The sequence below is a fragment of the Natator depressus genome, chromosome 1 (genome assembly GCF_965152275.1).
Source record: "Natator depressus isolate rNatDep1 chromosome 1, rNatDep2.hap1, whole genome shotgun sequence".
Taxonomy (NCBI): Eukaryota; Metazoa; Chordata; order Testudines; family Cheloniidae; genus Natator; species Natator depressus.
In genome coordinates, this window is record NC_134234.1 from 263,081,587 (window position 1) to 263,107,199 (window position 25,613).

The window sequence follows — 25,613 nt, forward strand, 5'->3', positions numbered from 1 at the left end:
TACTCTTACTTGACCATTTGGGACTCATTCTAAATACCGTGAAATTGACCTTTGCCCCCACTCAGCAAATAGATTTCACTGGGGCCCTGTTAGATTCTGAGAAGTCGAGGGTGTTCCTGCTGACCAACTGCTTCCAGGTGATTTGACAGCTGTGCTCAGTTTGCACTCACAACTGTCTACAACAGTCCATGTGTGTCTGAGCCTACTGAGCCTATTGAGCCTGCTTGCATCCAGATGGTCCAACTCACCACGTTGCACCATCACCCTCTTCAGATGTGGCTCACCCGGCCCTGCATTCTCTGGACAAGTTGGTTTGCCTTTCTCCATCAATCAGTCCTTGTACTGGTGGGAGTCCCCCTGCAATGTGTGCCAAGGTGTACCCTTCACTTGTTCCTCTCTGACCAAGGGTGGTTACCAATGCATCCCGTCTGGGTTGGGGAACACATCTGGACTCATTGAGTATGCAGGGTCTGTGGTCGGCACAGGAGGCCTCACTTCACATCAATGTGCTGAAGCTTCAGACCATCCTCAAAGTGTGTCATGTCCCTTGGGACCACATCAGGCATTCAGTGGTTTGCATACTTATGGACAATACCACCGTGGTGTACGATGTGAACAAACAAGGGGGAGCTCACTCCAGATCACTCTGCCTGGAGGCGATCACGCTGTGGCAGGTCTGCATCAAAGAGGACATCACCCTGATAGCTGTCCACTTGCCAGGGGTCTAGAATTGTCTTGTGGATCATCTGAGCAGGGTTTTCTCCCCTAGCCACAAGTGGTCCCTGAAGATAGAGGTCCTTCAGATGATGTTCACAATATGGGACATCCTCATGATCGATCTCTTTGTGATGAGGGAAAAAAAGCAAGTGTCACCAATTCTGCTCTCGGGAGGGGCTCAGCCTGGGCTCCCTCTCCAATGCTTTCCACTGCAGCTGGTAGTCGACTCTGCTGTACTTGTCCCTCCTGTCCTGATCCTTCCACAGGTCATTGCCCAGGTGTGGCCAAGGCAGCACTAGTTCTTGGACCTTCTTGCTCTGGTGGTTCAACTTCACAAGCCAATTCCTCTCCTTCCCAATCTCCTCACACAGGGCCGCGGCCACACCCAACATCCAGCAAGCAGCTCCCTGCACCTTACGGCGTGGATGTGAATGGCTGAATGAGGAGGAATGGCATAGCTGCTATCCAACAGGTCGTACTTAACAGTAGGAAGACTTCCACTAGAATCGCCTACTTGGCAAAGTGGATAAGGTTTTCCATGTGGTCCTTGGCTTGTGGGATCCATCTGGTGGGGGCTTCCATCCAGAACATCTTGGAGTACCTGCTACATCTGCAGGAATCAAGCTTGGCACACAGTTCTCGGAGAGTTAACTTGGCAGCGATATTTACGTTTCATCCTCCTATGCAAGGAAAGTTGGTTTTCTCCAACACCATGGTGATGAGATTTCTGAAAGAAGTTCTCTGTCTACATCCTCCAATCCAAGAGCTGGTCCCCTTGTGGGATCTGAACACTGTGTTAACAGGTCTAATGGGGCCTCCATTGGAGCCCATTGGAGCCCTTCCTGCCCGCTGCCCCTCCTGTCTCAGAAAATTGAATTCTTGATAGCCATTACCTCTGCCAAGAGCGTGTGTGAGTTGCAGGCCCTGATAGTGGGGCCTCCTTAATATGCAGTTCTCCAGGGACAAGGTTACGCACCAGCCATACCCAAAGTTTGTATCCAAGCAGGTTTCTCAGTTTCATTTAAACCAGGCAGTGTATTTGCCTGTATTTTTACCCGAGCCACATTCCTCCATGCAGGAGCAACATTTCTATATGCTAGTATTTAGACACTGTTTAGCCATCTATCTGAACAGCCTCACTGCTGGACTTGTTCCTCCTCCTCGTTACTCTGGGGATTAGCTCCAGGCCAATGCCCCCATTCATGGTTTGCACACCATGGCTTTGGCTCTCCTTCCGGCCCACAGCTCCTCTCTCAGCCTCAGGAACTGCCACATCCTTTTCATGACTCAGCCCTCTGGCTAGGTCACTCTGTGTTTCCCCCTTCTGGAGAGGGGGAGTATAACTGTCTAATAGTCCAGCCACTTCCTCAGTGGCGAGTGCGGGGAACTGGGCCGGCCCGCTACTCTGGGTCCTGACCCAGAGACCATATGGATAGCAGCCTCTTGCTTCGACTCTTTAAATTCTCCCTATGCTGCTATGTCTCCCTGGGCCACTTCCCCATGCCCCCAGTACCTTTTTGCCCTTGCCTCAGGGCATGCTACCAATCCCAGTAGCCAGCAAGGAGCTCCCTCTTGCTCCCCAGTCCCTGCCAGCAGTTGCTCTGTCCCAGGTGCTGCAGGTCTCTCAGCCTGCTAGAGACACAGTCCTCACTCCTTGACCTCTCAGCAGTGACTGACTCTGCTCTGCCCTGCAGCTCTTCTAATATGGGCCTATTGGCCCGGGATCGGCTGCTTCGTGCAGACCTTCTCTGATTGGCTGCGCTGCACACAGCCTCTCTATGCTACTTGGAGGACTCACCTCCACTGCTCCTTTCTGGGGCATGGTATGGTAGGACCCCAGGGCCTCCTTTAACCCCTTCCACTCCTGTGTGGGGTGGACACCCCATCATAGGTGTGATTCCCCTGCTTTGTATACACATACTCATGCTAGGCACTGTAAATTGTGCTAGTGTGAGTGTAAATAGCAGCAAAGTGTGAGTGTAAATAGCAGCATAGCCACAATAGCACATTTAGCAGGAGAAGAGGCAAGGCAGAGCCGAACCATGTACAAACCCGCCTAAAACCGGTGAGTATGTACTTGGCACAGCTCAGCTATGCCTCTGCTGCTGCTTCCTATGCTACCAAGGCTACACTGCTTTGTATTTTAGCCAGTGTGAGTATGTGTACACAAGAAGAGGAATCACATCCCTAGCTCATAGTGTAGATATAGGCCTTCTCTTACATGAATAAAGAAAAGGCCTATCATTCTTGACAGGATCATGGTACTCCTGCAAGAAGGTCTCCAATATTTGAAAATCAAAGATGAAAGTTTCTGTGGGAACGGTGGCCTCAGTTATCATGCAACCGTTCCCAAAGTGGTTTTGTGTGTTTAAAACAAGTAAAAAATGTTGCATATAAGAATTTTGAAGAGATTCTAGTAGTGGCTGTGATATTTTTACCTCACAGTCTTTTCCATCGTCTTGATTAATTCAAGCTCTTGCACCAACAGTTTTATTGTGTCCCTCATTTGGGGTCTTTGTTTCATTTTGTGTTCAATATATGAGACTTGGGTGGTAGAGGAGTCTGCCCACATCTGCAAAAAGGTCTGCCCATTTTGTGCTAGAAAGAAAACTGATTAAATCACTTGCAAAAGCAATCAAATACAAAATGATCAAACTACACATCTGTTTAAGTATTCTGTTGTAGTTATTAATCCTAGATGGATTGATTAGAAATGACAGTTCAATTTCTAAATATTTCCCATATGCTAGATGGAGTCATTTTCTGTGGTTTGTGTAGATGTGAGTTGCGTAGAACTTCAGAGTTAAAACAAAAATTGGAACTACTTATTGCAGTTTAGTTGACTTCACTTGCTGCTGAACAAATGCCTTTGTAGGCATTCTCCATTCAAACACTAAAATATCAGGATTTGCCAAGTAAGGCCAGTTTACTGGATATTTATTCAATGGATATAGCAAAATGATATCATTAAATATTGAAGTAGTTAACAGTGCTGGCATTTAGGGAATTATAATTAGGCTTTGAAGATGAAAGGAATTCTGCCAAGGCTGGGAGACCTAAAATTAAACCAACCAGCTGTGTTTTAGTTTTAGCACATGCTAATATGATGCAGGTGCATGTTGGACCATCCTTTAACTCTTCTCTGCAGCCTGCCCTATTCTATATTAGAATCCTTCTCTTTGACTAATTCAGGCAACAGGATTCTTGCTATTATGAAAAAAGGAGACAGTAAGCAGGCAGATCAGAGAAAAGAATGTGTTTTCCCACAAATGCAAAGAAAATAAATTTTCTTTCGATTGGTGTAGGATTATACAGTACAATGGTGAGGCCTATTCTACCTTCTTACTCTTTACTCTCATTGTAAACAATAGGACTGCTTCCAGAGTAAGAGACTATGCAACATGAGCAGTAGAGGGCAGAATGTGTTCTTGAAATTGCAGATTTCTATTTATTATTATAATTATTATTATGGTGATATTACGGGAATAACTATGCTTACCTTGTTTTATAAGTGCTTTGAGATGTACTCTGCTACAGGAGCTAGATATCATTATTGTTATTATTATTTATTTGTATTTTCTGTAGAGCCTAGGAGCCCCAGAGGGACCAGGACACCACTGTGCTAGGCACTGTACAAACACATGACAAAAAGACAAAGATTTTACAATATGTTTGCCCCAAAGATTTTACAGCCTAAGAACTTGTCTACATGAACAATATGTTTGCGGCATGCTAGGGTGTGAATCTACTCTGCATTAGCCTGCCGTGAACTAATTGTCCATGTGCACACTGCTGATGAGCATTAATGTTTGTTAATGTGCTTTGATCTAGTCCTGTTTCAAAGAGGACTAGTTTGACAGTTCTTTTTTTGTAACATAGTGTGTGTGTGTGTGTGTGTGTGTGTGTGTGTGTGTGTAGGGTTTTCTTACTTGTCGTTCTCTGTTTGTGGGTTTTCTATTCACCACTGGTCACTGGGTTTCAAGCTTCTTCCTCCAGGCCTGTGCCAGTGAGCAGACCTGCTCAATAGCTCCTGAAGTGCTTGGGAGAGGCAAACACAAATGACTATGCCAGATTTGCAAGGTGTCCAAGCCTAGGACGAACGATAGGGAGGCTAGGCTGAAATTCCTGCTAATGGAGATAGTGCTCAGGCCATCATTGGAGCTGTCCCAGTCTGACTTAATGCCAAGTGCTGCAGCTTCAGTGTGACGTTCACCTCCAGGGTTAGCAGAATCATGGCACTATTCTCCCTTGCCTGTATCAAGAAAAAAACACAGGGCTTCCAGATAGGCACTTGCCAAAGGAAGATCTCCACCCTCTAATTCTGGTAAGAGCATCAAGAAGGAGTGGAGTAGAGTGCACCTGCAACCTAGGCACTCCTCCTCCAAATCTGTGCCTAAATTGGCACAGTTGGCTTTAGTGCCACAAGGGACACAGTCGAGTCCAGTGCTGAAAAAAGTACCATCAACTTCTTCAGCACCGCAACAAGAGACCATCTCAGTGCTGATTACCACTGAGGCTTTTGCAGCAGCAAGAAACCTGCTTTGTCTCAGTGCCAGGTGATTCCACCTCTGGTACCACAGTTGCCTGCTTCTTGGACAAGCAGCCTCTCAGTACCTTCCAAAGGGAAGCCTGCAATGATGGCGTCCCTCCACCCGTCTCCTGGCCCCTGGCACCAACTGAATCGGCTCCACCATGGTCAGATGAAAGGGAATCCTCCTCATCAGACTTGAAGGTGGGGTTGTACATAATTCAACCCCAAAGCAGGACCCACCAGTCTCCGCACAGATCCTCTCTTCCCATTTACCACCATGATCCTTCAGTGGCACCTCCTATGGGAATGGAGCCTGGGCAATGAGGCCTGCCCTTTATGGCCATTTTGGATCCCTTGGGGGTTTCCCTGAACATCCAGATCTTCCCCACATCATGCATACTCACTGGCTTCATCTAGAAGGGCTGAGTCTACTCACTGAGCTACTCTGTCCCCAGAATCCAGTGATAGTCATGGTACGGAGCATCAGGAGGAGGTTCCAGAGCGAGAGCAACAGCTGGTAGAGGAGATTCTACCTCCCTCCTCCAGTCTTGGCTTCATCTTTGTCCTCGCCAGATGAGGCCCTTTCATCTGGCACAACTTCACTTTCTCCAGATTATTTTAAAGTTTATCAGGAGTTGCTAAAAGAGAGTGGCTGCAGACCTAGATGTACAGGTCAAAGGGGTCAGGGAATCTTCACATCACCTTGTCACGTCACATCACATGGACATTTTATCATTGGTGAGTACCTCCAGGATAACTCTGCCAATTATTGAGGTGATAGAGCCTATAAGGCTCTATGGCAGTCTCCGTCTTCATTGCCTCCCACCTCGAAAAGAGCAGAAAGAAAATATTATTTGCCCTCCCAAGGTTTTGAGTACCTCTGTACTCACCCACCACCGGGCTCATTACTCATGATGGCGGCTAATGAGAGAGAGCATCATGGGCACCAGACTACCAGCCCGAAATAGAAGGATGCTAAAAACCTGGATTTATTTGGCAGGAAGATTTATTCAACACAGCAGTTGTGTATCACTAACCAACAGGCTTTGCTGAGGTGGTACAATTTTAATTTATAGGGCTCCATGGAAAAGTTCAGAGAGCTGCTTCTGGAGAATGTTAGACAAGTGTTCTCTTCCCTAGTTAGTGAGGGCAGGCTAGTCAGGAGAACATTGCTGAAGGTGGGGCTCGACGATGCAGACTCAACAGGTAAAATCATGGCTTCTGCAGCTGCCATACGTAGATCATCCTCACTGCAGTCTTCTGGTCTTCCCTATGAAGTACAGAGTATTGTTCAGGTGTTGACATTTGAGGGTCCTTCTCTGTTCTTGGATGGAAGGAACAGCAAGCTCCATGAACTTAACAACTCTAGAGCCACCGTGAAATCCTTAGGTCTGTACACTCCTGTTCCAGTCAGGAAATACGATTGGCCACAGTAGACTCACCATTTTTTTGATGTTCCTTCTCAGCAGGACCTATCAAAAAAGAGATCATAGGGTAATAGGTTTAGGTCTCCCGCTCCTGCTGCTTCATCTCTGGCTCCGGGCCCCTGAAGACACCTGGGAACTGCAAAGCAGCCATTTTGATGGGTCAGTCAGGATTGGCAAACCAGTTTTCATACGTTCAGACCCAAACCTCTCACTTTTGCAAATCGTCTGTCCTACTTCCACAGTGCTTGGTCTGAGAGTACTTCAGACCAGTTGGCCTTGAGCACAGTAGAAGCTGGATGTATTCTCCAGTTTTTATACCCTCTGAGGTTTTCAGTCAATTCCCAGTGCTGAGAAATGCCTCAGTCACTGGGCTTCAAACCCTGCATTTCCTGCAGTCAGGCTATGCCCATGAGTGACTCACACTCAAGCTGCTTGAAATGCCTTGGGGAAGCTCATATTGGGAGCCAAATTTGCAGAGACTTTAAGCCTTGCATGAAGAAAGATCATGAAGCCAGGCTAAAGTTTCTCCTTGTGGAGGTGGTCTTGAGACCTCCATCTGAACCAGGTTGGTCAGACTCAGCACCAAGTACCTTGGCATTGATAAGGAGTGTGCCTCCTATTGTGCCTGAGTCCTGACATCATTCACCATCCCCAGTGCCTAAGAAAAGGCATAAGAAGCTGAGTGCCAAAAGGGGGAGATCCCCAGAACTGAAGTCTGCTAAGCATGGCGATAAGAATAGAGTGCAGTCTAAGTCTAAGCACTCCTCTGCTTCAGTATCACAGAAGACGTCACCATTAACTCAAGTACTTAGGCAGGTTCCATCAAATCTGGAGTGAGAAGGAGTTCCTTCGACATCCATGGCACTGCGCCATACCAACACTATCTCAATACCGCCACACCATAGACATTTGCGACTGCTAAGGTCCTCCTGACCCCATCAGTGCCGGTATCACTGGCAGTGCAGCCTCGGCACTGATCACCAGAACTGTCTGGAATGGCAGAGGTTAGGTCCTACATTTCTTGGAGCTGCTCTTGCTACCCCTCCGCTAGAGGTTTCCACTCTTCCATGGATCCTGTCACCCGACTACCATTGAGTGGTTGGCCAGGAGGTTACTGGGGACCTCCACCTGTCCAGTGGCCTTTTTGGAATCAATGGGGCTTTCCCCACCCTCCAGATCGTATTTCAGGCACTCCTATTCAGTGGCATCAGAAAGGCATGTGGCACCGACCCACTGGGCAGCACCCATTCCTGACACCAGTAGTGAGCTGGGTACCAGACTCCAAGAGCCAGTTCAACAGGACCATTAAGATCAAGACAGGGAGGCAGAGCATCTGCAGCCAGTGCTGGCCTCTTCCTCCTCATCTGACAAGGCAGTCTCAGGAGGGGCATGTTGACTCCACCAGAAGACTATAAGGGGCACCAAACATTGTTAAAGAGGGTTGTGTTAAGTCTGTGCATATAGATGGGGAAGTAAAAGAATCCTCTCATTGCTTGGTCAATATTTTAGCCACTATAGGTCCTTCCAGAGTGGCCCTACCTTTCAGTGGGCCATTATGGACCAAGTTAAGAGGCTCTGGCAAATCCCTGCATCCCTTCCCCCAACTTCAAAAAGGGCTGAGTGCAAGTATTACGTACCCACCCAACATTATGAATTCCTCTCCATTTCATCATCTGCTGCGATTGAGAATGAAAGGCAGTGGCATCAGGGGACAATGCTAAAATCAAAAGACTCAAAGAAGTTAGACCTGTTTGGTAGGAAAGTTTTATTCTACCCAGGGTTGCAGCTCAGGATTGCAAACCAGCATGCACTTTGGGGCAGGTATGATTTTAACGTATGAGACTCCATGCTAAAATTTAAAGGCATGCTCCCAGAAGAGGCTAGGCGGGAGTTCTCCTTGCTAGTGGACGAGGGAAAATTGATGGTAAGGGCCTTGCTACAAGCTGCTCTGGATGCTGCTGACTCAGCTGCCAGGTCCATGGCTTCGGCAATGGCCATGCATAGGAGCTCCTGATTGCAGTCGTCTGGGCTCTGCAGGAGGCCAACAGACTGTGCAAGACCTGCCCTTTGAGCGATCCTCGCTTTTTTTGGAGCAGACTAATGCTAAGCTCCATGGTTAAAATGCTTGAGGGCAAGCCTAAAGTCCCTTGATTGTACACCCCAGGTCCTTCCAGGAAGAACTTCTGGCCTCAGCAACCCCTTTGGTATTCTGCTCCAGCTGTCTGTGAAAACTTGAAGAGAAAGAAGAGTAGAGGTTATTGCTATAGACTACCTCCTCCTTCTACCTCTGCATCGATGCCTGCCACACCTAGACAAGCAGCAGTTTCTAAGCAGGTGTTCTGATGGGCTGCTCAAGGATGCTGTATTAGTTTCCAGGATGCCAGGCCCCATATTTCCTTTGTTTGCAAACCACCTTTCCTGTTTCTTCAGTGGTTGGTCCCGTGTTACCACGGACTGTTGGGTGTTGAGCACAGCAGAAGTAGATACACCCTCCATTTTATTTCTGTCCCTCCTTACCAACCTCCCTCCACATCCCTGTTCATGAACCTGTCTCATGAAGAACCTCAGGTCCAGGAGGTTCAATCTCTCCTTTGGGTGAGAGCCATAGAGGAGGTTCTGCAGAATTTTAGACAGAAGGGTTTCTACCCCCATTATTTCCTAATCTAGAAAGCTAAGGGAGGTCTCAGACCTATTTTAGACCTGTGTGAGCTCAACAAATATCTCAAAAAGATAAGTTTTACATGGTCACCCTGGCATCCATTAATCTCTCTCTGGATCCTGGAGTCTGGTATGTTGCCCTCGATTTAAGAGACACCTACTTTCATGTGTCGATATACCAAGGGCATAGAAAGTTCCTCAGATTCATAGTGACATACTCACATTACCAGTTCACGGTGCTTCCGTTTGGCCTATCTGCAGCAACTCGGGTGTTCACAAAATGTATAGCCATGGTAGCAGTGTTCTTCAGGAGATTAGGTGTGCAGATCTATCCTTAAATGGATGACTGTCTAGTCAAGGGCTGGTCCAAAGCTCAGGTTATATCCAGTGTTCAACTCATTCAATCAACCTTCAAGGCTTTAGGCTTATTGATCAATGCAGACAAGTCTAACCTTATCCTGGTGCAAAGGATAGAATTCATAGTTATGTGTGGGACTCTATCCAGGCCAAAGCACTCCTCCTAGAGTCGAGATTGCAATCTATTTGATCTCTCATATCAGACTTCTAGATTCATCTAGTCACAACTGCCTGAAACTGTATGAGGCTCTGTGATGGTCCTTGCTCTGGGTTGGTAGGATAGCATCTCCTAGTGGCCCATTACCTGTGGGCGGGGGCGGGGGGGGGGAGGGAGGGTGTTTGGTAGGGGACCCCAGGTCCTCCTACGCACCTTCCGGTGGCTGTGTGTAGTATGGTTAGCTCTTCTTTCTCGGATGGCACTGCTTTCTCCCACAGTATGGCCCACCCTCCTGGGCCAGATCAGTCCTATGGCTTTCCCCCGTGGGGGTAGTCCAAGAAAAATAAAGGGCATTAATAAAGTCTGGAGTTCATATGAGAGGGACAGGGGAATTCTTCCCTCTCAGTCTTTTTCTGTAGTAGGTCCTCCCTTCTCTCAGGGTGGGACCTTTGGGCAGTTGTCTTAGAAAGAAATTCTGCCTTTCCTCAGGTGCTCTCTGCTGGAGTTGCAGGTTGCAGGTCTGCTCTCTTCCCTGGTCTGCCACCAAATGAGCTTATCCCCTCCCTTTTAACTCCTCCTCTAGTTGGTGCATTTCCTACAGGTGTGGTGGGGACAGGGCTGGCTGAGCCCAGAGCAGTTGCTTAACCCCTTGTTGCCCAGTGTGGGGGTTTGTACACCTCATCACAGACTACTAAGACATATGACCTTGTGCACATATGTAGTACAATACACGAGACTGCACCTCAGACTCCTTCAGACAGAGCTGGCCTCAGTGTATTCACCACTGTGCTCATGGTACCTTTGTGGGTTCTAATTTTGCTGAATTGGTGGTTGGATCCTCTCAAAGTTTGTGTGGGCATTCCCTTCCTCCACCCTCAACCATCAATGACTCTGGTCTCAAATGTGCTGGCTCTAGAGTGGGGAGCTCACCTGGAGCCCCTCCAAACTCAGAGTCTTTGATCCTTGACAGAGCTCCCTCTTCATATCAACACCAGAGAGCTCAGGTGATTAATCTTGCCTGTCAGGCTTTCCTACCTCATATCGGGGGAGAAACCTGTTTGTCCTTACAGATATCAAACCGATGTTTTACCTCAATGGGCAGGGAGGAGCTCAATCATTCCTCCTGTGTCAGGAAGCAATTCACATTTGGGAATTTTGCATAGCCCATTCAGTCAATCTTGAGGCTTCTTACCTTCCAGTGGTGCAGAACAAGCTAGCAAACTGCCTGTCATTTTCCAGTCACGATAAGTGGTCTCTGGGTCCAGATGTAGGCAGATCCATTTTCCCCAGATAGACCCATTTGTGAACAAATACAACAGAAAATGCCACCAATTCTGCTCCCTGCATGACCACAGTGCAGTCTCCATCACAGATGCCTTCCTGCTACTCTGGACTGAAAAGCTTTACTATGCTTTTCCCCCAATTCCACTTCTACACAGAGTGCTACTAAAGGTCAAGCGGGAACACGCCTGGGTTATATTAAGAACTCACCAACACTGGTTCTACACTCTACTGGAATTCTCATTTGCAACTCCCATCTCACTTGCATTGCACCCAGATTTGATCTCTCAGGAGCATGGTTGGCTGCTCCACCCAAACCGTTCATTTAACAGCCTGGAGGCTTCATGGTTAAATTCCAAAGAACAGGCTTCATTGGAGAAAGTTCTCCAGGTCTCACTGAGCAGCAGAAAGCCCTCCACCAGAGTCACCTACTTGTCAGAATGGAAGCTGTTGTGAATCTGAGCTTGTCAAACCAGAATCTCACTATCTATCCAACAAATACTTGACTATCTGCTGCACCTGAAACAGCAAGACTTAGCAATTTCCTCTATCAAGGTTCATGTGGTAGCAATATCAGCTTTCCACCCTCGCATGGATAACTGTTCTGTAGTCAAATAGAGTCCTGGAAAGTTTGTACCCTCAGTTAAGGAAACCCATTCCCTTTTGGGAATTGAACTGGTTTTATCTAAACTTATGAGACTACTATTTGAGCCATTAGTAACATGCTCCTTACTACACCTTTCATAGAGGTGGTTTCCTAATTGCTATCACTTAGGCGAGAAGGGTCTCTGAGCTGCATGCTTTCACATCCAAACTACTGTACACAGTCTTCTTTAAAGATAAGGTGTACTTATTCTCTCATCTGAGTTTTCTCTCCAAGATAATTTCAAATTTTCATAACAATCAATCAATATACTTATCTGTGTTTTATCTAAAACCACAGACAAATAGAGATGAGCAATGGCTACAAACATTGGATGTTAGATGAACACTGGCATTCAACATAGACATTATCAAACCAGTTCGGCAGCCTACCCAACCATTCGTGGCTGTAGCAGACAGAATGAAAGGTTTTCAGATCTCCTCATGGAGTACAGAGTTACCCTCTTGGGTAACTTTTTGTATCCGTGCTTGTTATGAACTGGCAGGCTGTTCACTACCAGAAAGCTGGGTGCTCACTTCTCAAGGTCGCAAGCATCTTCAATGGCATTCCTAGCACAGATCCCTCCCCCGGACATCTGTGAAGCAGCAACCTGGTCATCAGTGCACACTTTCTCCTCCCTTTAGGCCAATACTAAAGAGATGCTGCCAAATTTGGTCAAGCTGTACTACAGTTTGTGTGTACATGAACTCCAATCCCTTCGCATATTTAACTGATTGGGAGTCACCAAGAGTGGAATGCACATCCACGATCACTTAAAGAAGAAAAAACGGTCACTAACCTTTTGTAACTGTTGTTCTTCTAAATGTGTTATGCATGTCCATTCCATGACCTGCCCTGCTACCCTTCTACATCAGAGTTTCCAGAAAGAAGGAAATGAGGGTGGTTGGGGTCGGCTGGGCCCTTTATCCCAGTGACAGTGGCATGTGGCAGCAGAGGACACTTGAACTGCCCCTACGGGTACCACTGAGGGAAAAAATTCCAGCATGTACACCAAGAGTGGAATGGACACGTGCAACACATCTCAAAGAAGAACAGTCACTAAAGGTTAGTAACCATTTTTTTCCATGCGGCCTCAGCAGGAAGGTGTTTTATTCCCAATATTTCCTAATTCCAAAAGCAAAGTGGGGGGTCTAAGACCAATTTTAGATCGGCGTCAACTCAACAAAGTCTTAAAAAAGATAAAGTTTGCATGGTCACTCTAGCTTCTATTATCCCTTCCCTGGATCCTGGGGACTGGTATGCTGCCCTTGACTTAAAAGATGCCTACTTCCATGTGGCAACCAATTAAGTTCACAGGAAGTACCACTGATTTCTGGCCAATCAAAATCATTACCAGTACTATCTTTTGGCCTGTCAGCAGCTCCCAAGGTTTTTACAAAGGTTATGGCAGTAGTAACTGCATTCCTTTGAAGATCAGGAGTGCAGGTTTAGCCCTACCTAGATGACTGGCTTGTCAAGGTCTGGTCAAAATGGCAAGTGCAGAGCAGTGTTGCTGTGATGCAGTCAACATTCAATGCTCTGGGACTGTTAATCAACCCAGAGAAATCTCTTCTGTCCCCAGTCCAGGGGATAGAGGTATAGGAGGTGTACTGGACTCAGCTTAAGCCAGGGTCTTTCTTTCGGACTCCAGGTTCCAGGCAATTTGTTCAATTGTCATTGGATTGAAGGCTTACCTGGTCACAACAGCATGCTGGGTCATATGGCCTCTTGAACTTACATGGTTCAGTACGCCAAACTAAAACTCTGCAGGACTGGCTGGCATCAGCCTACTCGCCAAGCTGCCATCAATTGACTCTGTGGTATGTGTGGCCTCTCATGTCCTCACCTCCCTAGACTGGTGGACACATCAACTCAATGTATGTGTAGATATTCCATTTGCCCACCCACAACCGACTCTCACGCCAGTGGCCGATACTTCAGCCCTGGGATGAGAAGTCAACCTTGGTTCTCTAAAGATGCGGGTTCTATGGTCCTCAGAGCTCTTAGCTTTATACATCATTGTAAGAGAACTGAAAGCTGTCAGACTGGCTTGCCAGGTATTTCTGTCACAGATCAGGGAAAGCAACCTGTTAGTCCTCACAGACAATGTGGCGGAAATGTTTTACCTTGATAAGCAGGGGAGAGCCTACTTTTCTCCATTCTGTCAAGAAGTGACTCTACTCTGGAAGCTCTCAATTGCCAACTCAATGTTTCTAGAAGCATCTTACCTGCCAGTTATACAGAATGACCTAGCAGACTACCTGAGCAGATCATTAATGAGTTATCACAAGTGCTCTCTTCGCCTGGTTGTGGCCAGATACATCTTCCAGCTGGGTTTTTTCCCCAAGTAGACCTGTTCGCAACAAAGTCCAACAGAAAGTGCCAGCAGTTCTGCTCCCTACGGAGCCACAGTCTAGGTTCCATGACAGATGCTTTTTTACTGGTGTGGTCAGACATGATCATCTAAGCTTTCCCACCAATCCCACTCATTCAGAGAGTATTGCCAAAAATAAGACAGGACCAGGCCAGAGTCAGACTTGTAACCCCAGCAGGGGCCCATCAGCACTGGTTCTCCACTCTCCTGGTGCTGTCAGTCAAACCTCCAGCCACTTCCACTGGACTTGGACATAATCTCCCAGGATCATAGTTGACTTCTCCACTCAAGCCTGCAATCCCTTCAGTTAACAGCATGGATGCTCCATGGCTAGACACTAGAGAGCAGGCTGCCTACATCTGTTAGTCTCTAAGGTGCCACAAGTACTCCTTTTCTTTTTACAGATACAGACTAACACGGCTGCTACTCTGAAACCTGCTAAATAGTAGAAAGCCTTCTACTAGAGTGACTTACCTTGCTAAACGGAGCATTTCTCCATCTGGGCTCATCAATATGGGGTATTAACATCCAGTTCTTCAGTTCAACATATTCTGGATTACTTGTTATACCTTAAACACCAGCATTTGGTGATTAGTTCCATCAAGGTACATCCGGCTGCTATTTCAGCATTCCATCCTAAGGTGGACAATTGCTTTATTTTCTCCAATGTCCATAAGATTTTTAAAGGGCTGAATCAAATTATGCCCTCAAGTACAAGTACATTCCCTTTGGGCTCTAAACTTAGTATTGTCAAGACTTATGAGTCCCCCATTTGAACTGTTGGATACCTGCTCTCTGACGCTTCTACCAATGAAAATGGCTTTTCTGGTAGCTCAGCTGGAAGTGTGGGGGAGCTGCAGCCATTAATGTCAGGACCTCTGTATACAATCTTCTTTAAGGATGAGGTTTGCCTACCTTCTCATCCGAAGTTCCTCCCAAGGTGGTTTCCTGTGAGCAATCTGACCCTCAATCCACACATTTGCCTCCCACTGTGTTGTGACTCAAGACTTCAGAGACGAATCTAGAGTGGGATGAGCTGTTCTCCAATCTTTATTGAAATAGACTCTGATCCCACCTCCTGTTCTATGGCTTGTTCGTCACCAAGAGAGGAATGCACATGTGCAGTCACTCAAAGAATTAAAAACAGTTACTAACCTGTTCCTTAACTGTTGTTCTTTGAAATATGTGGCTCATGTCCATTCCACAACCTGTACCGCTCTACATTGTAGTTATGGCAAAAAGGAACTGAGAGGGGCTAGAGGTAGCTCTGCCTTTTATACCTGCATGCAGTGGTGCACACCAGCAGGGGGAACTTAAGCTACCTAACAGGTACCACTGAGAGAAAAAGTTTCCAATGGCCATGCTCTGGGCACACAGACACCAAGGGTGTAATGGACATGTGCAACACATCTCAAAGAACAACAGTTACAGAACAACTGTTTTTTATTGGATATTCTCCAGTCAGTAACACCTACCAGAGTTACCTGTCTGATCCGTGAGGAACTTCTGGTTCCTGCTAACATGGTTTGGCAGATCCCAGCAACAGTACAACCAATTTGGAAGAGATCTGGCAAAAAATATAATGTCTCCAACAAGGACTATGAATTTCTGTTCTCCCATCTCACACCTAATTCTCAGGTGGTTGAGGCAGTGAACGAGCCACCCAGAAGGCCCTTTCTTTGTTTCCACGGTTAGGACTCCAGCTCAATATAGAGAAATCCATATTAACCCCAGTACAGAAAATACATTTCATAAAGGCATCCTTGGTCATCTCAAGAGGCCAGCCTTCACATCAACCTATTGGAATGAAAGGCAGTCAGGAGTGCCTGTCTTCATTTTCAGCTTCTCATTAGAGGAAGGTTTATCAAAGTCATGACAGACAATGTAGCCTGCATGTTTTATATTAACAGGCAAGGCAGAGCAAGATCCACCTCTCTGTGTGTCAAAGCAGTAAAGATATGGAATTGGTGCATAGTCCATCACATTCGCATTTCAGCAATATACCGTCCCAGAGTGCAAAACTCCCTGGCCAGTGTTCTCAGCTGGCACTTCTCCCAGGACTACAAATGGGAATTGGATCCATGAATACTAGATGGCATATTTTGAACAAGTGGACCTCTTTGCCACTGCCACAAACAGGAAGTGCCATCTGTTCTGTTCAAGAGGGGATTGAGACCCCCATTTCTTGGGGGATGCCTTCCTTCTATCTTGGTTGAAGGGTCTGTGTTACATGTTTCCCCCATTGCCTCTAATTTTAAGGGTGATGAACAAGATCAGGCAGGATAAAGCCAATAGTCGCAACATGGCCAAGACAGACATGGTACCCTTACTTGTTTCAGCTGTCTCCTTGTCTGGCGATCAATCTTCTGTGCATCCCTTGTCTCCTCTACCAGGAAGTCAGCCAAGTACTTCATCCCAACCTATAAATTCTCTGTTTCCAGGTGTGGCTCCTCAGTGGTTTGCAGGGATAGAATCTACCTGTTCTGAAGACGTACAGCAGGTATTTTTAAACAGCAGAAAAAAATTTACCCATAATATTTACTTTCAGAAGTCGAAAAGATATAACTATGAAAATCAACGAGTTGCACTTCACTTTCACTTATCCTGGATTATCTGATACAACTGAATAAAACGGGTTTATCAAGTAGCTTAATCAAGATTCATTTGGCTGTGATAACAGTTTTTCATTCTCTAGTGGAAGGGTTTTCAACGTTTTCTCAACCTACAACTGTAAGGTTCATTAGAGGACTGAAGAACCTCTTCCCTTAAGTGAAGACTCCCACTCCAGTTTTCAGAGTAGCAGCCGTGTTAGTCTGTATTCGCAAAAGGAAAAGGAGTACTTGTGGCACCTTAGAGACTAACAAATTTATTTGGGCATAAGCTTTCGTGAGCTACAGCTCACTTCATCAGATCTTAATCTAGTTCTCAGAGGTCTCACAAGACCTCCATTTGAACCAATGGCAATCTGTTCCTTACTGAACCTGTCTGGGAATATTGCCTTGTTAATAGCCATTCCTCAGCTCTTAGAGTTAGAGAAATCAGGGTGTTGATAGCTGATCCTCCCCTATGGTATTCTTCAAGGACAGGATTTCCCTATGTCCACACCCTAAATTCCTACCTAAGGAGTCATCTGAATTTCATCTAAACCAGACCCATTTTCCCCCAAAAAACCTCATAGCTCAGGACAGGAAGCTTCTTTGCATACCTTATATGCCAGAAGAGCTTTGGCCTTCTATTCAGATAGGACCAAATCATTTTGGGAGTCTCCTAGACTATTTATCTCCATTGTGGACAGATCTAAGGGATCCATTATTTCTACAAAGAGACTATCAAGATGGATTTCAGAGTGTATTATCACTTGTTATGTTTCCCATTTTGATGGCCTTCACTTGGTCAGGCCTTAGACCCTTTGATATGCAGAGGGAGGGTTTGATAGGCGAGCCTGGGCCCTTCCACTCCATCAGGCTCTGGCCCAGGGCCCTGTGAAGGCGACAGATGGGTCTGACACCCAGGAGCACCTTAAAGCTGCTATCCCTGTGCCACTTCCTACCACATCCTATTGTCCAAAGTTCACAATCTGTAACAGGAGGCTATGAAGGGGGACAGCTCATCACTTGGCGCCTCTGAACAGCTGGGCATGGCATAGTAGCTCTCTCCCTCTTGGGGTGGTGGCTGCCTCCTCTCATGCCTCGGCACTATGGCCAGATCATTTCCAAGTCTCTCCCCTTCCGGGGTAGTCCATAAACAAAACACAGGAAGCCGACACAAATAAACTTGATTAGTAGATGGGGGGAATGCCTCCCTCTCTGAGCATAACAGAAGCAGGTCATCTCTTCCATCAGAGAGGGACCTTCAGGCAGTTGTTGAGGGGAGAGCTTCTGTCTTCCCTCAGCCCTTTTCTCACAAGTTGCAAGGTAGATATCCTTTCTCTTCCCTGGTCTGACCACAAGTGAGCTTTTCTGCTCCCTTCTAACTTCTCCAGTTTGTGCATCTCTGCTGGTGTGGTAGGGCAGGGCAGACCGATCCCAGAGCAGTGCCTTAACTCCTTGTTGCTCACATTCTATAAAAATGGGGAACATATGACAGTCCAGCCAGGAGAAAATTGCTAGTCAAGAGAGTTTATAAATGTCACCCAGGAAACATACACTTGTAAAAATCTTCAAAGAATTCTGAAAGATAAGATGCTTTACTTGGCATATATTGTTTCCTTGCTTATCCCAGTCTTTGCCACAGAGGGTTATTTTTAATGTGGAGTTTTATTATTTACATTATTATTATTGTTGTTATTACTAAACTTCATAACCAGGCTAAATTAATATGTTGCTGACCATGGATATTAAACAGCTTGGGAAGATTTCACCGTCAAGGAAATAAGCCAGTTATTGATTTATAGAATAACTGCCCACACTACAAGTGAGATACCAGTGAGTTAACTTCTTGTGGTTCTCTCCCATATGTTACTACACGTACAATTATCTCCTCTTGTTATTAGAGTGTCTGCATAAGCAGATAACATGAAACCAAAAGGGTGAGGAGTCAAAGTATCTTTGTCTAAACTAAGTCTAAACTATCTTTGTCTAAACTGAATCACTTAGAAAAACGAAGTCATGTAGCACAAGTTAACTTATTATGTATTGTTCTTATTTAATGTTTGTATTACAATAGCACAGAGAGGCCCCGTTCAGGATCAGTATCTCATTGTGCTAGGCAGTGTACAAACATGTATTAAGACAATCAACTATATACAATATGTACATTTACATATTTGTTATAATAAATTAAATCAGGCTTCGTCTGATCATCATTCTAGATATAATAAACTGGCTGATCTCTTATAAGCATTTAAGCAGAGTTGAGTCCTGAGGAGAGATTTGAAGGAGGAAAGGGTATGGATCAAATCAAGAAGTTAACGTTTAGAATACTGCATTTTCTAGACTGCCAGCTAAAAGAAAGTTTAGGAGGATGTTGAGCGTGCATGTGCATGTAACATTTGATCTCCAAAGTATTAATAAGCAATATAATTTTTTACATTCATTAGCTAATTTTAATAAAAATAAATATCAGTTTAAAAAACAAAGATTGAAAAATGTCTTTCAATAATAATAACAGAATAGAGCATTTGATATGTGCATTTTAAACAGAGAGAGAGAAAAAAAAATCATTGCAGAAGCCAGAATTGATTAATTCTAAAACGAGGTTTTAATATTTTCAGCAAATTAAATGAGGTGACTGGCTGGCCATTATGATGCTTTATAATATTTAAAATAAATAACACTGCACAGCAGTCAATTGTGCATGGGAAACTGAAAAATAGAAATACCTTTTCATGAGAAAAAAAGTTGACTTATTTTTGGTTGGAAAAAAGATGTATTTAAGACTTGTGGTGTGTGTTTTTAATTACAGAGTACATAAAAACAGGAAATGCAACCATTTTGGAGGAACCTGCACAGGAATGCTTAGTGCCAGAACATCAGTCTTGCATTTTATCCCCAGAAGTTTCTCCATCTCAAACGACTAAACGTAAATATTTCTGTTTTATGACTGCAGAACCTAAGCCAAAGATTATCTCTCTAATAATATATTTTATACTACTAATAAGAGTTTATTTTATACTAATATACATTAGAGAGAAAGGAGATAAAGGAAGATATTGACATTAAGAAGCTTTATTTCTCAGGGAGACTAATGAGCTTGCCTCCACACTCCAATAAATAGAATAGCCGATTTTCTAATATTTGCAATATACACAGTAATGAGTGTTTTGTAGGAAGTAGAGAGCTATTAATGGACCATAATACATTATAATGAGTTTGTCTTATCTCTTTTTAAATTTGTTTAATGTTAAGATACAACTTTCACACTGAAGCAAAATAGAAACATGCTCTATGTGCCACAGAGCTCTGCTGGCACTTCCCCTTTAAGTGCCCAACACCGTTTACTCTTGCTCTCACATGCAGCTAGCTTCCCCTTTATTCCCCCCCTCCTCCTGTAAAGATCACTTTTATATGTTGCACTCCTATTCTCCAGGCAGAGAACGCTTACACCATGACTTTCTTGTACCGTAACATTACTGTGGTCCCTGGGTGGTTTCTCCTCAGGTTACGCACTCACACACTCTGCACAGGACCAGAGTTTCATACTTCCCTTCCCCCTCGTCCCCTTCCACAGTTAAGAGCTCTCCTGTGTATGATGCACTCTATTTAGAAATACCCCTGCTGTAGATACTCTCTACAACTTTGGTAGAAGCAACCCTAAGTCTGGCTCTTGTCACCCCAAAAAGAAACATTTCCGTATGTGAAATTCCAAAGTACTCTCTGGCAATAAAGCTTTATCTTTTCACTTTTACTGCTTTCTTCCCCTGCAAGAATGATCTAGACCCATCAGAAAACTCAACTTACTCCTGAGGGCCAGATTCTGATATTCTTAGTCATTTTGAGTAGTACCTTACTCCACAAGTAGCCCCTTTGACTTCAGTGGGATCATTCCTAGAGTAAGGTTCTATTTAACAAAAAAGAGTATTAGAATGTGTCCTGAAATTAATTAATAGAAATTTAAGCATAAAGTTTCCTTTCTTTTTAATAGTAAGGTCTTGGTCTTACATTTCTTGTTTCCACATTCAGGATGTGAATAATGTAAGAAAATATTATTAATTTTGTTTTTTGAGTTTTCTTTAACTGGACTTTAAAAAAAGGCACAGAGACATGGTTTTAAAATATTTTTAATAGTGATCTCTCTGATTTTCATCTTATTTTCTTTATTACAACATGCATTTTTGTTAACTTCTGTTTTCTAATCAGAAAGCAAAATATGAAGGATTAAAAATCTTGATTCTGAGCCATGTTCTACCCATAATTTTTGTGCAAAAATCCCATTGCAGTTAATGGGAGTTTTGAATATGGAAAGTCCATGGATTTTCAAAGCCAAATGGGAGAATTTAACATACAGCTCCTGCTGGTGGCTTTGAAAATCTCAGTCATAACTTTGGCCTTCATTGTATTTTTAAAAATTATCCTGAGCTAGATCCTGACATTTATGCCCTACTCTGCATAGGGGGCAGTGCAGAGCTGCGCCAGGAAGCACATCTAAACTAAACTACTACATGCCACAAGAGGCCACAGCAGTGGTTCCCTTAACCCACCCAGCAATATTTTCAATCTATCCAACTATACTCTTAGCCCAGCAGACGAAGCTGTCCTATCTTGGGGACTCTCCTTCTGCCCCTCCACCCCCACGAACATGATACAGTTCTGTGGTGACCTAGAATCCTATTTTCGACGTCTCCGACTCAAGGAATATTTCCAACACACCTCTGAACAACATACTAATCCACAGAGACCTTCCTACCAACACTACAAAAAGAAGGATTCTAAGTGGACTCCTCCTGAAGGTCGAAACAACAGACTGGACTTCTACATAGAGTGCTTCCGCCGACGTGCACGGGCTGAAATTGTGGAAAAGCAGCATCAGTTGCCCCATAACCTCAGCCGTGCAGAACACAATGCCATCCACAGCCTCAGAAACAACTCTGACATCATGATCAAAAAGGAAGTGCTGACAAAGGAGGTGCTGTCGTCATCATGAATAGGTCGGAATATGAACAAGAGGCTGCTAGGCAGCTCTCCAACACCACTTTCTACAAGCCATTACCCTCTGATCCCACTGAGGGTTCCCAAAAGAAACTACAGCATTTGCTCAAGAAACTCCCTGAAAAAGCACAAGATCAAATCCACACAGACACACCCCTGGAACCGCGACCTGGGGCATTCTATCTGCTACCCAAGATCCATAAGCCTGGAAATCCTCGGCGCCCCATCATCTCAGGCATTGGCCTCCTGACAGCAGGATTCTCTGGCTATGTAGACTCCCTCCTCAGGCCCTACGCTACCAGCTCTCCCAGCTATCTTCGAGACACCACTGACTTCCTGAGGAAACTACAGTCCATCGGTGATCTTCCTGAAAATACCATCCTGGCCACTATGGATGTAGAAGCCCTCTACACCAACATTCCACACAAAGATGGACTACAAGCTGTCAGGAACAGTATCCCTGATAATGTTACGGCAAACCTGGTGGCTGAACTTTGTGACTTTGTCCTCACCCATAACTATTTCACATTTGGGGACAATGTATACCTTCAAAACAGTGGCACTGCTATGGGTACCCGCATGGCCCCACAGTATGCCAACATTTTTATGACTGACTTAGAACAACGCTTCCTCAGCTCTCGTCCCCTAATGCCCCTACTCTACTTGCGCTACATTGATGACATCTTAATCATCTGGACCCATGGAAAAGAAGCCCTTGAGGAATTCCACCATGATTTCAACAATTTCCATCCCACCATCAACCTCAGCCTGGACCAGTCCACACAAGAGATCCACTTCCTGGACACTACGGTGCTAATAAGCGATGGTCACATAAACACCACCCTATACCGGAAACCTGCTGACCGCTATTCCTACCTACATGCCTCCAGCTTTCATCCAGACCACACCACACGGTCCATTGTCTACAGCCAAGCTCTACGATACAACCGCATTTGCTCCAACCTCTCAGACAGAGACAAACACCTACAAGATCTCTATCAAGCATTCTTACAACTACAATACCCACCTGCTGAAGTGAAGAAACAAATTGACAGAGCCTGAAGAGTACCCAGAAGTCACCTACTACAGGACAGGCCCAACAAAGATAATAACAGAACGCCACTAGCCGTCACCTTCAGCCCCCAACTAAAACCTCTCCAACGCATCATCAAGGATCTACAACCTATCCTGAAGGACGACCCATCACTCTCACAAATCTTTGGAGACAGGCCAGTCCTTGCCTACAGACAGCCCCCAAACCTGAAGCAAATACTCACCAGCAACCACACACCACACAACAGAACCACTAACCCAGGAACCTATCCTTGCAACAAAGCCCGTTGCCAATCGTGTCCACATATCTATTCAGGGGACACCATCATAGGGCCTAATCACATCAGCCACACTATCAGAGGCTCGTTCACCTGCACATCTACCATTGTGATATACGCCATCATATGCCAACAATGCTCCTCTGCCATGTACATTGGTCAAACTGGACAGTCTCTATGTAAAAGAATAAATGGGCACAAATCAGACATCAAGAATTATAACATTAAAAAACCAGTCGGAGAACACTTCAATCTCTCTGGTCACTCGATTACAGACCTAAAGGTCGCAATATTACAACAAAAAGACTTCAGAAACAGACTCCAACGAGAGACTGCTGAATTGGAATTAATTTGCAAACTGGATACAATTAACTTAGGCTTGAATAGAGACTGGGAGTGGATGTGTCATTACACAAAGTAAAACTATTTCCCCATGTTTATTGCCCCCCACGACCCCCCACTGCTCCTCAGACATTCCTGTTAACTGCTGGCAATGGCCCACTTTGATTATCACTGTAAAAGGTTTCCTTCCCCCCCGCTCTCCTGATGGTAATAGCTCATCTTAAGTGATCACTCTCCTTACAATGTGTATGATAACACCCATTTTTTCATGTTCTGTGTGTATATAAATCTCCTCACTGTATTTTCCACTGAATGCATCTGATGAAGTGAGCTGTAGCTTACGAAAGCTTATGCTCAAATAAATTGGTTAGTCTCTAAGGTGCCATTAGTACTCCTTTTCTTTTTGCAAATACAGACTAACATCGCTGCTACTCTGAAACCTATCAAGGAGATTGTGTCTCAGGCAGGCACAATCTGTCCGAGGCTTCTTAAAGCACACAGATATTGTACAAGCTGCTCCATTCATTAGGTGGGATTAGATTGCTCTTCCTCAGTGCACTGGCACCACTCTGTGGACTGGTGAGAAGGTGGAGAGGTCCCTCTTTTTCAGCATCTTACTCCCCAAGGGGGAGCAGAATGGAGCAGTCCTTGTACTAGCTAGAGCAGAGGTGGTGTTTGCTTATTGGGGGTTCTAAGCAGGAATATTTTTTGGGTCGCCACACAACACATACTAAAAAAGCAAATGGGGGTCACCTTGAGCTGCTTGGGGCCCTAAGCAATTGCTTAGTCTGCTTATGCATAGCTCTAGCTCTTATCTAGAGCACAGGGAGTGAAGGGCCTTCTACTGAAGGAAACCCGTGCACACTTGGGCAAATGAAGGAGACTTCTTGTATGGCCCCTTACCATGGTCACTTATAATCTGGTCCTTCCTGTTGAAGGAAATGGTTTTGTACATACAGTGCAAAAGACATTTGTTTCGGGCCAGATTCTGATACTATTACTCATGCTGAATAGCACCTTACTCTGGAAGAGGTCCTACTGATTTCAATGGACTATTTTCAGAATAAAGTGCTACTCAATATGAGTAAGAGTATTAGAATCTGGCTGGCCCTAATTAATTCATGGTCCCCATGGCCTCATCAGCTGAGGACCTTGCATCACTAAAGGCAGCCATTAAAAAAGGAATAACATCTTCAAAGTAAAGAATTTAATAACCCTTAATCCTGCAATACCCTGAAACTCACCAAACTTGGATTTTTGTTAGACTGCTATAGGGAGCAGGTTCTAGTATTATTTGTTTTTCAAAACATCTTGTCACAAATCCCAGAGAGTTTGATCCCTGGGACAGACAGATGGAATCTTATAGAACCTAGCCAACACCTTAATTGCCCAAAGATATAAACAGGTAGCCAATGCAAAGCATTCTGTGTGGTTATAGTAGGTTCCCCATTCTAGAGATGAATGCTGGTGTTCTTCACTAGCTGCAGTTTTTCAGGCTTAGAGGACAGAGAGAAGGTGGAGTCATGGCCAATGCCCCATCCACAGTGGCACACAGTGTACAAGGGAAAGCAGAGGATGTAGAATGCCTCTCAGTGCTCCTCTTGGAGCATTACACTATCCTTTATTCAGGGTTGTGTGTCAGAGTCAAGATGTAGACTATAAGGCATGGAATGGAAGGAATAGTCTTAGTACCATTATATCTACCCCAAGATTCAAAAGTTTTGCATTACTTTTTAGCAACAAAAATCCCCCTTAAATTCTAATTATTCTGACTAATTATATCTATTTTTTAAAAGGTGAAGCTGTGACTGGAGAGTTATCAAAGCTCTTAGATGAAATCAAACTGTGCCAAGAAAAAGAATATTCTTTTGAAGATCTGTGTCATACAATATCCAACCACTATCTGGACAATTTTAGTAAGATATCAGAAGAAGAATTTATGAGCAATGGAATCCAAACTAAACTTATAGTAAGTAAGATGGGATATCAAATTAACTTTTTCAATTATATTTTACATTACTTGTTGTACATTCAAGAATTAAAGAAAGGAAGTAATATAAAGAAGACTGATATAAGAAATCTAAGTATCTGTAAAAGTATACAGTGTGTGTGTCTTACAAATATAGGACCAAATTATGAACCCCTTACCGGTGAGCAGTTACTCACACAATGACTTCAATGGCACCGTTTTGGTGAGAAACTGCTCGCC

At 44.7% G+C, this 25,613-nt stretch overlaps 1 protein-coding gene across 6 annotated transcripts in view; it reads left to right on the forward strand.

Annotated features, from left to right (window-relative positions):
* Positions 1–25,613, forward strand: part of ANKS1B (ankyrin repeat and sterile alpha motif domain containing 1B) — a 749,199-nt gene that overhangs the window by 139,567 nt on the left and 584,019 nt on the right. For all 6 annotated transcript variants that reach the window (XM_074941837.1, XM_074941834.1, XM_074941833.1 and 3 more), the window contains exons 7-8: positions 19,549–19,665; positions 25,201–25,373. In XM_074941837.1, the coding sequence (XP_074797938.1) occupies positions 19,549–19,665; positions 25,201–25,373 (290 nt within the window). The remainder of the gene's footprint in view (positions 1–19,548; positions 19,666–25,200; positions 25,374–25,613) is intronic.